Source organism: Camponotus vicinus, unplaced genomic scaffold (genome assembly GCF_025532165.1).
Source record: "Camponotus vicinus isolate PSW18456_S1 unplaced genomic scaffold, iyCamVici1.0 SCAF_5, whole genome shotgun sequence".
NCBI lineage: Eukaryota > Metazoa > Arthropoda > Insecta > Hymenoptera > Formicidae > Camponotus > Camponotus vicinus.
Window position 1 is genome coordinate 9325824 of NW_028141977.1, and position 14937 is coordinate 9340760.

The window sequence follows — 14937 nt, forward strand, 5'->3', positions numbered from 1 at the left end:
ATATTACTATATTTTATTTGAAAAGAAAATCATCTTTTTTTATCAATACATCTAAAAATTTTAACTTCTGTTTCTTTATACTTGTATATAATAATCTTTACTTAGAAAAAATTAAATATTAAACTAAAATATTTAAAATATCATTCAAATATTTAGTGCAACATCTCAATACACATCTCATAGACTACTGTACAAGTGATACAGTGAAACATTATCATCATTCTTGCATATCATAAGACAAACAAACAAATTGTCACATAAAATAGGAAAAGAAAGTACTACGGCTGTAGATAAAAAAAACTGCTTTATTGTGGCAGAGCACATGTATCATTATATATACCAGCATATATATATTTATATGTATAATAGGAAGAGTCCATAATAATTTACAAATTACGATCCATTTAAATGTCGTTACACATGGCGGTGTGTGCAGGCAGGGGATTTGAGAACCGATTCCGACCAATCTTTCGCGTCTTATCTTCAAAAAATTTCACCCTTGTTTTGTTCTTACTCTCCCTCAAACTTTGCGTCTCGAGCATGAGTGGCTTACTGAAGGCCCTTGAAGGATACGCTATTTATATACGTGAAAATAAGAGATATGTAGTCTCCTTTCTTTCAGTTATTTCATCGAAATTGTGGCCATAATTATTCGAGGAACATTGTGTATGAATCTTTCCTTGCACATCTTACAATATCGTTATTAATATCGCAAATCTTTCGTAATTTTCGCATGTATTGAAAGTCAGCTGTTTCCTTCTGTCAACACAACCTGATATTTCTTTTATTTTTGAAAAAAATAGACGATCAATTTTTCTACTTGTTGAATAATTTGATCAAATAAAATTTATTGAATGCAATCTTTTTCACGATAAAATTGTTTTACACTTCATCGTTATTATCGGAAGATAGCCGATGAATTATCGTAAATAGAATAATAGAAGCATAAATTGTTATAAATTTTGAAGATACAATGTCCGAATACCCTTCTTTATATGTACTTATTTTATAAACTTATTTTTTTCCGCGATTTAAAAACGCGCAATAAATCGATTAAGATCATGATAAAGTTGCATTATTTCGATGCTTTAATTAATTAATTAATCGACTAATTAGTTTGTTAAATTTGTAACTATATGTACTTATATCTTTTTACGCTATTATAATAATAGCAAAATTGCATGAATGTTTGAATCTTTTTTTTTTTTAATTCCATATCTTTGTGGTTATTTCGTAATGTAAATTTACACAGCTATTACAAGTATTATTGTTTATATTTGTGTAAGGTAACATTAATAGTAGACTCTTCGTGTCCGTTACCTACTTAATACAAAGTTAAAAATGCATAAAGTTTAAATCTTTCTTTAAATCTGCGAATGTATGTGTGTTCCGCTGAGTGTATGCACGTGTATATTTACATATACACATTACATGTACACAAAGCACATGATTGATTTACATCTGGCACTTGCCTGTGCTGTTGCTCCTCTCTGAATTTTCCGGAAACCGAAATTAAAAGAACGAATCAAGAACCTTATAATGTATTGATATAAATTATATATCGCATCTGTAAAACTTGCATGTTACGATGCAAAAATAGTAAAGCATATCAAACATATTCTCGATAAAATGATTATTACGATATTAATAACATTTTAATACTTTTTTTATATTTCTATATCTCTAATGCCTTACACCTGAGACGTTCTTTTAATTTTAGGTATCCTAGGATTTGGAAGGCCGCTGATGTATCGTTTCTAAAATTTTCAAACCAATTTTTAAACTAAGGACTATAGTCTATTTATTAGAATTAGTGGAATAAGCATCATGTCCAAAATAAACATTCCTGCATTTTTATTATTTAGAATAAAAGAATTTTTTAAATATATTACATATTTTGTACAATTATTCTTTTCACAATTACATGTAACAGCAATTCATGATGTTGTTTTACAATTTCTAAAATTAAAAATATTGGTGATGAAAAATAATATGCAAAAATTTTTCAGACATTATCTTTTATTATTTTTATTTCTAATTAAGTAGGCTATAGTCCAAAAATGATCTTATATCATCAATATTGGGATTAACTAAGTTAGCGTTGGTCGTAAAATCGTTGATAGTTTTAGCATATCTAGTACACTTCACGCTGTATTGATGAAACCCGTTTAGGAAGCTGAACGACAAAACATCAATTGGGAAAGGCATGGAAGTGAACGTAATCCTATAGCAATTTCAACAAAGCGTATGTCTCACTCTATATTGTACAATTTTCTCATATGTAAGAAGTGTCACGTATGCTTCGATCTACTTCGACAACGTTCCAGTCATTACTTAATTTTTTTCCATGTATAGGATGTGTCACTTAAAATATTGATAACAAAAAAAAACAATTTCTTTGTTATATAAAAGATTATATTACAGATGGAGAAAAATTATAATTATAATAATCCTAGTAAAACATTTGATATAATTACAAACTCCATTGTACAGGTGACTGCTATTAAATAATCGTCAAATTAGATACGAAGCAAAGCGCCCCAAGTATATTTTTTTAGACAGAAATGCTTTATATATATTACAATATTATTATACAGTTAATAAAAATTTTTTTTTGCAGCGAACAGCGTCGCGTTTTCACAATTTACAATTATTATCAATAGAAACTTCTCATAATCAGTTTTTTATGGCCATTTATACTATATATATATATAATAATGCACGAAATTATATATTTCTGCTTCATTCTTGGTACAATGCGTCAATCGAAAGTAATCTCTTCACAAAAATAGGGAAATTGCATATAAATGTACTATCCTACAAATTTGTGAACTATTTGCCATGTTGCTCTGTACTATTATTAATTGTTCGTCGATATTCAAGATTCTATGACAATCAAATTTTTCATTTAAAATAAAATTTGTATTAATATTTAAATATATTTTATTAGTATTTTTTTTCATACTTTCTTCTTAACAAAGTAATACAAGTAATAGCAATTTAAATATATGGAAGAAAATTATAGCATTGCAATATAATTACAGTGACATTATTTGGATATTATTTTCGAACGTTGCATTCTCATGTCAAACAATACATCATTTCATTCTGCATTTTAGCTAAATCGATGTGAACACAATCCATTTAATATTTATTATTTCGCGAAATGTGTTTAGATATATAGGCGAATATAAGAAATGTTCTCTTACAATTAGCAACAAAATCATATTTTTTAAGATATATCAAATTCTCGCAATAAGCATATCTTAAGGAGAGAGAAATAACTTTATAGATTATTAGAAGAGATACTAGCTCAATCACGTAAATATAGAATATAATAAATCAAATCATGCTATTATTACTAATTAAGTTATATTTTGACGATATATTATAACAATTTTATGTCACCTATTTAATAATTAAGATCAAAAGCAAACGAGAAATCGTCTTTTGTTCAGCTAATACTATAGCTTCGATTATTATAAGCTCAATTACTTGTTTTTATAGAATGTTACAATAAATATAAAATATTATATGAAAGTGTATATATAATCCTTGTATTATCTTAAGATGCTATATAATGTTTACCTGAGAATTAAAAAAATTGTATATACCCGATTATTCAAAATTTTATTACGTTACGTGAAGACTAGCGCAAAGTTTGATATAATAAACTACGAACAAATGACGAACGTGTTGATCGTTTCAAACTGTAAAATACCTATATGTTGTTTTAAAAAGATTTATGATCGTTACTGCTATTTAGCTTAAACGAGTTGAAATGATGCGTCAAGGAGGGCGAATCAAATAAAAGTTACATCGACCATCGATTAATACAAGATGCATGGCTAATTATGTGTTCACTTAATTTATTTTCGTTAAGTTAATTTTTTTTCTCTCTTATTACCCTCCTTATCTCATAAAAATCCTTTACGATCTACGTGATCGCATTATTTGTTACTACCTATAATATATTACAGACTTAATTCGCCGTAATTAATATTAATGAACGGGAGTAAGTTCTAGCGATTCTTTATCATCTTTTCTTTTTTTCTCGTAGAGTAAGATATTTATAAGTGAAATGGCGCAACCGCGATAAACGGTCAACAAGTACGGCTGTTTCATCGTAATTATGCTTGCTGTCAAAAGGAAAATAACATTATATAATAAATTGTAAACGAGTGTCTGATGTGTATATGTATATATAGATATATCATCGTATTGATTGATGATTGAATCCAAAAATTCATGCGAGAGAGATTGCGCATCGCAGCTTAATCTGATATAATCATATCCGTATAATATTATAAATTGCTTTTGGTCGTGATGTGTGAACATCAATGTTTTCAAATTGTCGATGTGCATGATCTAAATATTTGATTTCCTGAAAATCTTACATCTCATAATATACAATGTAAACACATGGCTCACGCGTTTGATTTGAATGACAAGACATTCCCACGAGAAAATTGCCGTACCCGTCGGCGTTTTCTTATAGACCATCGATTCGATAAAGAAACGTCTTCTATTTATGCTACTTATACATGTGCAATCCAGTATACGTCTTAAAAATATCCGAATAAGTTCTACTTTTCTCGATCAAAAGGCAAGAGAATTGTTCCGCTCGTGTTCATCCTATAGTATGATAACGCATCTATTGGGAATACGTACTTCTTGTTTCGATGGATTGACTCTTCGTAGGTAAACTGTAAACGATCATATCGGGGAAGCAAATTCGTCAATTTTTCTCGCGTACTCACCTCTGCGTCGTGTCATTGGCCGAGCGCTTGTGTTTGAGGAGATCTACAGCAGCTAAAATCTACAAAATCTATGTAGCTGTGGCCACTTTGACAATCTCAATCTGTACTTAAATAATAATAAATGGAGAGTCTTGAAATTTTTTTTTGGATATATATATCACGTATTTTGCGAACCCGCATGATAATAATGTGACGTATCTTACAAGTATGTATTATACACATTTCTCCGTAAGATTTCTCGGAACGCTTTGTGTGTATCGTATACCTAAAATCGTAGTTTTTCTCTATACTTTATATTATATACAAATTGTAAAATGTCTTCTCTTAATGGAAAAAGTCGTGTCGGTTTGTGTATATCTTCCTTTGGTGTGTATCTATTTATTATTTTTTTTTAATAATACTTCTCTCTCTCCCATGAGAACGAGAACGTAAGGTGTATATTTAGCGTTTGTATTGACGCATTCTTATATTTTTTTACACACAGACGCATTTCCACGTGCACACAAACTCGCACTCGCTCACGATTTCGCTCAACATGTGTGCCTTGCATTCACTCCCTTTCGTCCTTGCCATTCGTACTTTATTTTATCGTATCTTTCGGCTGCAAGATACACGATCACCTCCGCACATAGCCTTTTGTACGCGCACAACTTTTCAAGGTCTGCTCACTGCCTAATCGCATTTGCGACGTGATTCCACAATTCTCGTTCTACTGTATTTTAAAGAGACGACTAAATATACCGTGAAAATATTGGGAAACAAATGCAAGGATTGTATTGTGCTGAATATTTCAAATTATAATTAATTCTTAAAATGTGTGAGCTATAAGTATATTCAGCATAAACATTGTTTCAAAATGCAATCAGATTTTTAATAAGAAAGGATCAATATTTCAATTTGGAAAAGAAAATCGTAAGTAAAAAAGTATATAAGAAAACTTGCACTAAATTTTGCGATAAATACATTATTCCAATAAATATCTTATATATTCTTTCGCTTAAGAAAATTATTTTGATAATGGGTTAAAAATAATTTAATTATAAACTAATCTATTTGGCTATAAATTTATCACACGTATAGAATCTCATCGCATTTGATGATGTCAGCGAACGACACAGCCATTTTTTGCGAATATCAGAACGGAAAATTTCGTCTCAATCTCTCGAGGATCAATTCTCATTTCTTACTCATCGATTCTCATTCCTTACTCGGTAGCGCATACATGTTAGAAATTCATTATCGTTGAGTATTATCCTAATATCCTCGGTTATGCGAACGTGAATAAACTTGAACGACAACGGTGTAGATCGCGAGAGTGAAAGAATTATGCACCGCATATGTCGAATCGGGAACGACAGGCGTTTTCATCGAGGAGCATTCGGCGCCGTTTGCTACCCCCGGTAGCTCGATTCGGATTGAACAACTCGAGTTGAGTAGTCCCGGCGATCCAATTTCTAATCATAATCCAATCTCTTACCTAAACGAGACTCTACTCTCGTTCGACGAGAGCGGAACACAGACAGAGGAGAGAGAAAGAGATAGAGAGGAAAAAATTAAGGGAGAGAGAGAGAGAGAAAGAGAGAAAGATAGAAAGAGAAAGATAGAGCGAGAGAAAGAGAATTCGTGGCGGTGATGATAGCGTCTCGACGACGATTAAAATTCGTTGAAGTCGGCGGCCCTGCCGGGCAGAAACTCTCTCTCCTCAGACGGACACTCGCCGCGGCTGCTCGTGGTAGTAATGCTCTTGTTCCAAGAGTACCACGCTCCTCGCGGCGGAGCAACGTCAGATGCTGGCGCGATGTTGATAGAGCGGTGGCAATTCCAGCGGCGTGATCGACGGCGAATGCAGCTCGCCGCATTGCACGTTCAACGCCGACAACTGTTGCATTGGCAGCAAGTGCGAGATCTTGCCGGGCGAGCGACGCACCGTGAAACGCGGTCTCCGTCGCTTTCTCTGGAAGCCGCTGCAGCGGCAGCTGCACACCGACGCCTCATCGTCAAACGACATCACGTTACCGTGATTGCCGATCTGGCCGGATAATATCGAGCCATTCGCCGTTATCACGTCGCCCTCGAGACGTACCGCGCCCTGGGCCGCCTGCGGTGCGAGAATATTGGTGATGTGTACATACATTTCTCATAGAAAAAATAAAAATAATTAAGAAAAAAATGACTCAAATGTATACATCATATATGTTATATATATTAGGCTATCTTATATTAAAAAATATTATTTTAATTTCTACGTATTTGTTTGTGCGTATTGTTAAGGCAATGCGAAGGATTCATATATATATAAAGTAGTGTCAACAGTTTTAAGGAACGCTACCTTATAATTCAATTTATTGGTCTGATTAAGAGATCGACTAAAAATTAAAAATATAAATTAAACGTTTATTTATCAAGTATTAGATATGCAGCAAAAATATGAACCAATGTATCTTAGATAAAAATATAATTGTGTACCTGTAACGCTTCGGCTTCGTCTCGTCTTTCATCTTCCGTATTCATGGTCACGAATCTCAAAACCAGCAAATTAAGCGAAGCCGCTACGATCGCCAAACCGAAGAGAATAAATATTAGAGCGAACATCACGTATTCGGGTTTGTTGTTGAGCGCGTTGTCCTTTTGCAGCGCGACCATATCGCCGAAACCGATTGTCGTCAGAGTAATAAAGCAATAATAAATAGAATCGAAGTAGGACCATCCTTCGTATCTGGAGAATGCGGCGGCACCGCCAGCGATGGTCAAGCAAGACAACGTCGTTACCACGCAGATGAGATTTATCTCCGAGGCCTGTAATACCGCAAATTTATTTTTTAAAGGAAAATTATTATCAAGAAAGTGTTAGAAAATATAAAATATAACATTATAAATAAGTTAAAATGATCCAAGCACAATTTAATTTTCGGACTCAGGCAAAAAAATGTGTCTCGGGAAGAACTTACTAGATTTTATCATTTAAGCAATTTGAAATAAAAGAAACGAAAGAAATAAAAGATAAAAAAAATAAAAATAAGAAGAAGCATAAGGAATCATTATAGAATAATATTATGATAGTTTTAATTTAAAAAAAAAGTAAAAATATTTTATAGAGAAATCAAGTATATAGAGGATGATAAGACACATATATGTATTGCCACATGTTAAATATTAGATAATTATTCGATATCATATATAAAAATCACATATAAAAATTTGTATTGTTTTTATGAGATGCATTATTTTTACATTAAATACAAAGCATGTTTAAAGTAAAATGTAGTTATATATGATATATCTTAATATATATAAAAATTCAATATGTTTATGTTATAAATATTTACAAATTCGGAAATCTTTTCACGTGATAATCTGCTTAAAATTAACTAACAAGAAATGGCTTTCTATGACTGCTTCCAAAATACCTTGATTTTGCTATTTTGTTGTTTTAGAAACACCTACAACTATTTATTATTATTTTAAAAAAAATACATAATTTTCGTATACTATTATAATTAAATTTTAATTTCTGTAAATTCGTAAGTTTATACAAATTGTGTAAGTTTTCAACAATTTTAATCACTTATCTCCGGTCTAAAACAGAATGTACGTTCGTTTGCAGTTTCACGAATTCCGTTTGAATTGCACATGAAATGTTTGACGATGAGCGTGGTTCGACTAAGCTATTGTTACCTGGACGTCCTTACAGTTTAGAAGCTGCTTTACACTCCGTATCACGACAGATGAGAACTTATTCAAGCGTTCTCCTATGCTCTGGAACATTACGAGTCCTAATGGGATACCAATAATTGCATAGCACATTGTGAACAGTTTGCCGTATATAGTATTCGGCGTCGAGTGTCCGTAACCTGAAAAATGTAACATAAAATACTACTTAATACGACGAATTTTATTATCTTTATTTTTTAAAACAATTGAAGAGAATGATATTTCGAATTCAATTCAATGTTTCATAGAAAATTCCAAAATGTATACACATGTGCAAATATATTCTCTCTGTGTGATAAAATGGTTAAACCGATTAAAATTAAAATACTGTGGCTTAAATTTCTGTGACTAGTGAATATATCTCTGACAACCCATTTATGTTGCTTGAACAATTGATTAACGGCTTATTACCATTTTTGGTCTCAAAATCAGTCAATCAAAAATCATAAAATTAAAGTATCAAAAAACTCATAAAATCTAAAATTATTTCAATAATATTGAAATAATGTTAAAAGCTTTAAATGTTCTGTATGTTATATACACGCACGCATACAAAATAATTGTATAGAGTTTAAAAATTAACAAAAATTTAAAATATCGTAAAATAATATCAAATTATTTTTTGCAAACATGTCATATTCGAGGATCTCTCTAGTGGGAATATTAAATAAATTTGTGACGGATGGGAAATAATTCAGCAGTGGTTGAATACAGCAGTGGTAATAAATTTGGTTTGAGTAGCTGACAATATTCAACAATAAATTCGCGATATATACCTATCGTGGTGAGGACCGTTGTAGCGTAATAAAATGCGCCAGCGAACTTCCACTGTTGGCCAGCTTTGTGAGGTTCCGTCTTCAGCACCACTGTTTCCATGATCTTGAAGTCGTCCTCGCTTATATTATATTTTCGTATGACCATCTTTTCAATGGCTGCAATTACATAGAATAAAAGTGTAGCAATTAGAGATTGATGTATCTTGCAATCCATAGAACAAAGTATTAAGTTTGATAAAATAGAAATCGCGTACATGCTATTGTTATGTACATTATCAGTATTTCCAATTGTAAAAGACGAGTGAGAATATCATTCGTTAGTAAAGCTAAATAAAAAATGATTAATGACCTCTGAACTTTTCAAAGTATACTTTCATATTTAATGACAGATCCCCACATTGAAATAATGAAAATTTGATATCTTTAATGAAATTGTGCACAGTTTCCCTCGAACAAAAGCCAAGACTTGTCTTTGTAAAAAAAAAAAAAGAAAGAAGAAGAAATATAAGACGTGAGAATCACCACTCTACTCGGCTCCCTTCAGGATTTATAAGACTTACGGGAGACGTTTATTTATTAACGAGACAATACATAGTCGTTATATTGTAAAAAGATCGTTCCTCTTCAACACTAGTGCAATGACTTTCTTGAGGGCCTCTCCATATATATAGCTCATACAAATGCTAATCTTTCTATATAATTATATATTATATTTCTCTTAGTGTTATCTAATGTTACATATGTGTAACATTTTTTACCACATGGTTAAATAATCTACATGAATAATAGAAAATAAAAAGGTTGTTAGACAATACAAATAGTTGAAAATGTTGTAAGAACGTTCAAGAGACACTCTAATTTTTCTGACGTTCTCTAGAAGTTTTCAGATATTTTTTTGAATTTGTTTTAAAGTCTATTTACTCACAATTTATCAAAACAAGATTAAAAGAGAAAATATGAAAATTATATAGTATATATAGTAAATAAAAAACAAATCAAAATTAAGAACTTATATAAAGTATCTTCTTCTGAAATATTAGTTTAAAATTAATTATATTACATTATCCTTTTTTTTTTTCATTACTATTTTCTTCGATATTGAACATCATTAAAACAGTTATTTTTTATAAAAGCGATGTAAATCCAATTTTAAAATTATGCTGAAAACAATACTATTATTACAAATTATGCTGAATGCAATAATATGCAACATACTCCGAGATGTTTGTAAAATACAAGCAACTTAATTATTTACCATCTAATGCTTCCTTGCGTAATTTCTCCGTCTCGGACTCGAGCACGTCGAAGATTGCAGCACCGACGAGGAGATAGGTAAGCGTGAAGACGATTAATGATAAAGTCCGGACGTTTTGCTTCTTCATTCTCTAGTGAGCCACATGCTCACTAGCAGGGCCCCGGCCCTAATTACTTGCATCGCTCAATGAGGTACGATTTGTATCATCGGGTCCATGACGAACCCTCTCTTCCGCTCGGTGACGCTTGACGGGGGCCCCTCTATGCCCTATCTCTATGCTACAGACCTGGCACGCGATTCCTTTTCTTCAGGATATCTCCTTCCTTGCAGTAGCATTCATGCAATCGTTTCCGTTCATCTGAAACTTTCATGCCTATATATCTGACTAAAGTTTAAAACATAAAAAGATATGTAAAAGCATTGTAATATATAGCAATTTATTAATAAATTGAATTAAAAATAAATCTCTCTGATAAAATAAGAAGCAACCGAGATAGTAATTGGAGCATTGAATCGATTTTATGATATCCGAAAGAAAGCCAATGATACGAACGAAATTTACGAGTCCCCGTTGCAGCAATACGTTGCGTTATTTTTAAAGATATGGGTCGTTTAAGAAAGCCGCACGAAATCGATTTCATCCTATCTCTTCCTCATTTTCGGAATCTTTCTGCTACTTTGAAATTGAGATGTACGACACGAAAAGATATAATCCAACGACTAAGCGAGATGACCCGTTTTAAGATCCCCCTTTTTTCCCCGTCAATGAAAAGATGAAGCTATTTTGACGATGAGGATTAACTGAGCAAAAAATGTGCTGATTTAGATTTTAGGGCTCACCTGCAGTCTGTTCCGGGTTTTCCTTTAGGTACGACGAAGAGTTGAGCAGAATGATATGGCAGTGCTTTCGCTGCTCCCACTGCCACGTTCCCTCCATTCCTCAGCTTAGCACCCCACGTTTTCAGAGCCGACTAAACAAAAAAAAAGATAAAACTTTGGCGAATTGAGCGAAACACATTTTGCAGAAGTAGTAGTTTTTATAATATATTCGGAAAACAATGGTAGATAGAATTTATTTCATCGGCACCCAATATCGTTTTTCATTTAAAATAATCCGAATATGCTACATATCTGCCTATCAAAAAGTCGAAGCAATATATACACGATTCAACAATACAAATTATATTGATTAAATCAAATTTTTTTAATTTATACAAAAGCGATAAGAATATTCGAATAAAACGAAAGATATGTCATTTTTAAATTGCTATATATAATTTAAAAAAAAACCTGCAAAGAGAGAAATGTTATAATAATTGCTATCTAAAAGATAAAATTTTATTGTGTATCACTGTACAAATATATAGATACTTAGATACACATAAATGATAGTATTATATCTACAATGTATCTATTATCGTTTTCGCAACTTATTACATCTGATAATGAAAGTTTGTGTGAACATGAACAGATATAGCGCTCCATGTCGACTGTCGTGTTATACTTGTCAGTTGACGCGCACATTATACTTCGTAGTTTCACGTATCCTGGATACAATTAGTCACGATCATTAATGTAACTAAATTTCAAAATATCAAGTGGAATGAGTTCCATTTACAGATAATACATTGCCAAATGTTTGACAATAATTTAAGAAAATCAATTAAAAGATTATATCTTTCTTTGCTGATAATTTTAATTTTATGTACAAGTTTAATATAAAGATAATCTTCTCTTATTGTTTTTTCATATTTTATTTAGTGCATAAAAAAATATTACAATTAAAAATTATTATAATTAAACATAATAAAATGAAGAATTCTAGAAAAAATATAAAAAAATCATAACTATAAATAAGCTTTTATTAAAATTATTCATAAATCCTAGTTAAATGTTAAATTATTTATTGACTAGCTAGTTATCTTTAATTAAATGTTTAAGGAAGCGAAAATATTAAAGTACTTTAATATTTTCGCTTCCTTAAACTTAAATTTAATTAAAAATAACTAATAAAGAATATAAAAATAAATATTAAATCAAATATAAAATTATAAAAATCCAAGTTACGCTTAATAAATAGCAAGCAATATTTTTATACTGTGAAAATACTGATAATAATAGACTGCAAAATCTTTTTAGTCTATACTTCTTATCAGAAGTTGATGACTTCTCCATCTATGCGCCTTATTTACAGTTTTATTGCAATATATTGAATGTTAATTGTAAATGTATAAATTATTGATTTTCATATTAAAATACATTCTTTACCGTTATAGTATCGAGGATTAAATGAGCACACACATATATAGCAAAACAATTTAAACCGTGAATATGAGAAGTAACGTTTCCATCACAGATTACAATCGGTGAGCTGAAATATCAACGCATTTATTCAGGAAACTGGAAACGCAATCGACAAAAAAGATACGTATTTGTAGTATTCAAAATTAAACTCACTGAAATCATAACAATTTCAATCGCTGGTTCAATATCACCTATACATATAGCGTTATCCTATTAATTTTGGATAACTTTTCTTTCAGCGCATGATTTACGAAAATTCAGTTTATATATACATTAAAAAAAAAAGAAATAAGGAGATAAGCCATTTCATTATATTAAATAGCATATGTTAAATATGCATGCGTATGTGTGCTTACAAATGCGTACATATATCTTCATTATATTCATGTATAGCTTTATATGTATAGATGTGTGTTCGTATTTTATTGACAATCACATATAAAAATAATACAGTTTATCTTGTAATTTGCTTAATGCACTCATGCATTTAATTTCATTGGGAATTAAATTTTTTCTTTGATGGGACTTACATATTCAACAAATTGTTAATTAGCAACATGGTATCTTATCTCATAAAAATGTTGTAGTAACATATATAATTCGACTTTTAGAATTAAAGTATACTTTTTTTTACCTCTTTAATCGATGTTTATAGAAATAGGATAATTGCATATTATACATATTACATATCTTTTTATAAATTATACATATTATATATAATTTTTTATATTATATATATGTATAATTTGAATTTATAATTAATTATGAGAAAGAAAACATAATATATTCTGCATTTATCATCTATTAATTGAACGCATAAAATTTTCAAATTTGTACATAATTTTTAATTATCTTTAAACACAAAAAGACTATATTTAACTTAAAAATTAATACAATTAAGATATCACAATCTCTTAACTTATATAGATTCAAAGAGATTCTTAAAATAAAATTGATGGAAAAGTTACCATCAAAAAAATTTATATTTTTATACATAAATAATTCGTATATAATAAAAAATGGGAAAAAAACGAGGAAGACAAAAAAAGAAAAGAGAACAGAAAGAAAGATAAGAAGAAGCATGAAGAGAGAGCGAAAAGGAAATTTTGCAAGAGAATATTTGACAGGGAAATTCGAGGTTGTTCATCATCCAGCCAATTCCAGAAAAGCCCTGGCAATTCTGAAAGCAACGAGTTTAGCAACGTCGAGTTAAATCCTCTCAAATCCTCTCTCTCTCTCTCTCTCTCTCTCTCTCTTTCTCCCTATCTTTTGCTTTTCGTTTAAATTAAGATTTACGCGATAACCTGTTAGATTGCCATTAGATTGGATATGCCTGTGTTTTATTGAATTTATGATAAATTGCTTCCAAAATTTTTACTCGTGATGCGGATAATATTAAGGAACAAAAAAAGAAAAAGACATAGAAAACGATCTTCGTGCACTTAATCAGTGAAAGAGAGGCCACAGAAATCCCTTCGTAAATCAAGATAACGATCGCGATTAGAATCGCGGTGATTTCTTTCACAAGGGAGAGAATCTGCTGAATACATTTAAAAATGATGCTTCCGATATGCAATATTAGAGTTGGTAATGATCGATGAACATACAAATTCCATTATCATTCTGAAAAATGATCGACATTTATGTTCAATCCATATGAATATGTTATTTTTGTTGCAAAGGAAAAATTAAATTTATTTAGTCGAGTTAATTACATAAGTTATTCTTTGTAAAAGAATACAATTAATGCTAAATAATAATTTACGTAATGTTTCAACTAATGTTTGCTAAGTTGCATAATAATAATTCAAAGTTTAAAAATATTTAAATGATTTTTTCAAACATATTTAAAGAATTGCACATACACTTATGTAACTTATTTCTAACAATAAATATTTAAGAATCATAATAAACTGTGTAAAAATCATAATAAACTCCTAAGATTAAAAATTACATGTATAATAAACTTTGATTATTATATTTTCGAAATTCATTTCTCCATTGATATAAAATAGCAAAAAATAAAAAACTACGAAATAATTAAAATTGATAGTTTTAATTAAAAGTGAAAGAACTCCTTGCAGAATGTAAGATGCTCCCGAGATGTAAGCTGCCTCTAGAGATATGAGAT

The 14937-nt window shown here is 30.5% G+C and overlaps 1 protein-coding gene across 3 annotated transcripts in view; it reads right to left on the bottom strand.

Annotated features, from left to right (window-relative positions):
- Positions 1-285: 285 nt before the first annotated feature.
- The window catches only part of Task6 (TWIK-related acid-sensitive K[+] channel 6), an 88721-nt gene continuing 74069 nt past the window's right edge, over positions 286-14937 (bottom strand). Inside the window, exons 2-7 of one of the 3 annotated variants that reach the window (XM_083099582.1) lie at positions 11343-11473; positions 10503-10860; positions 9248-9403; positions 8436-8611; positions 7227-7556; positions 286-6858 (exon numbers count right to left, since the gene is read on the bottom strand). In XM_083099582.1, coding sequence (XP_082955708.1) covers positions 6544-6858; positions 7227-7556; positions 8436-8611; positions 9248-9403; positions 10503-10629 — 1104 coding nt within the window. In that variant the 5' untranslated portion in view covers positions 10630-10860; positions 11343-11473 and the 3' untranslated portion in view covers positions 286-6543. Of the gene's footprint in view, positions 6859-7226; positions 7557-8435; positions 8612-9247; positions 9404-9501; positions 9691-10502; positions 10867-11342; positions 11474-14937 lie in introns of those variants that run through there. The other 2 variants (XM_083099583.1, XM_083099584.1) reach the window with 2 other exon arrangements.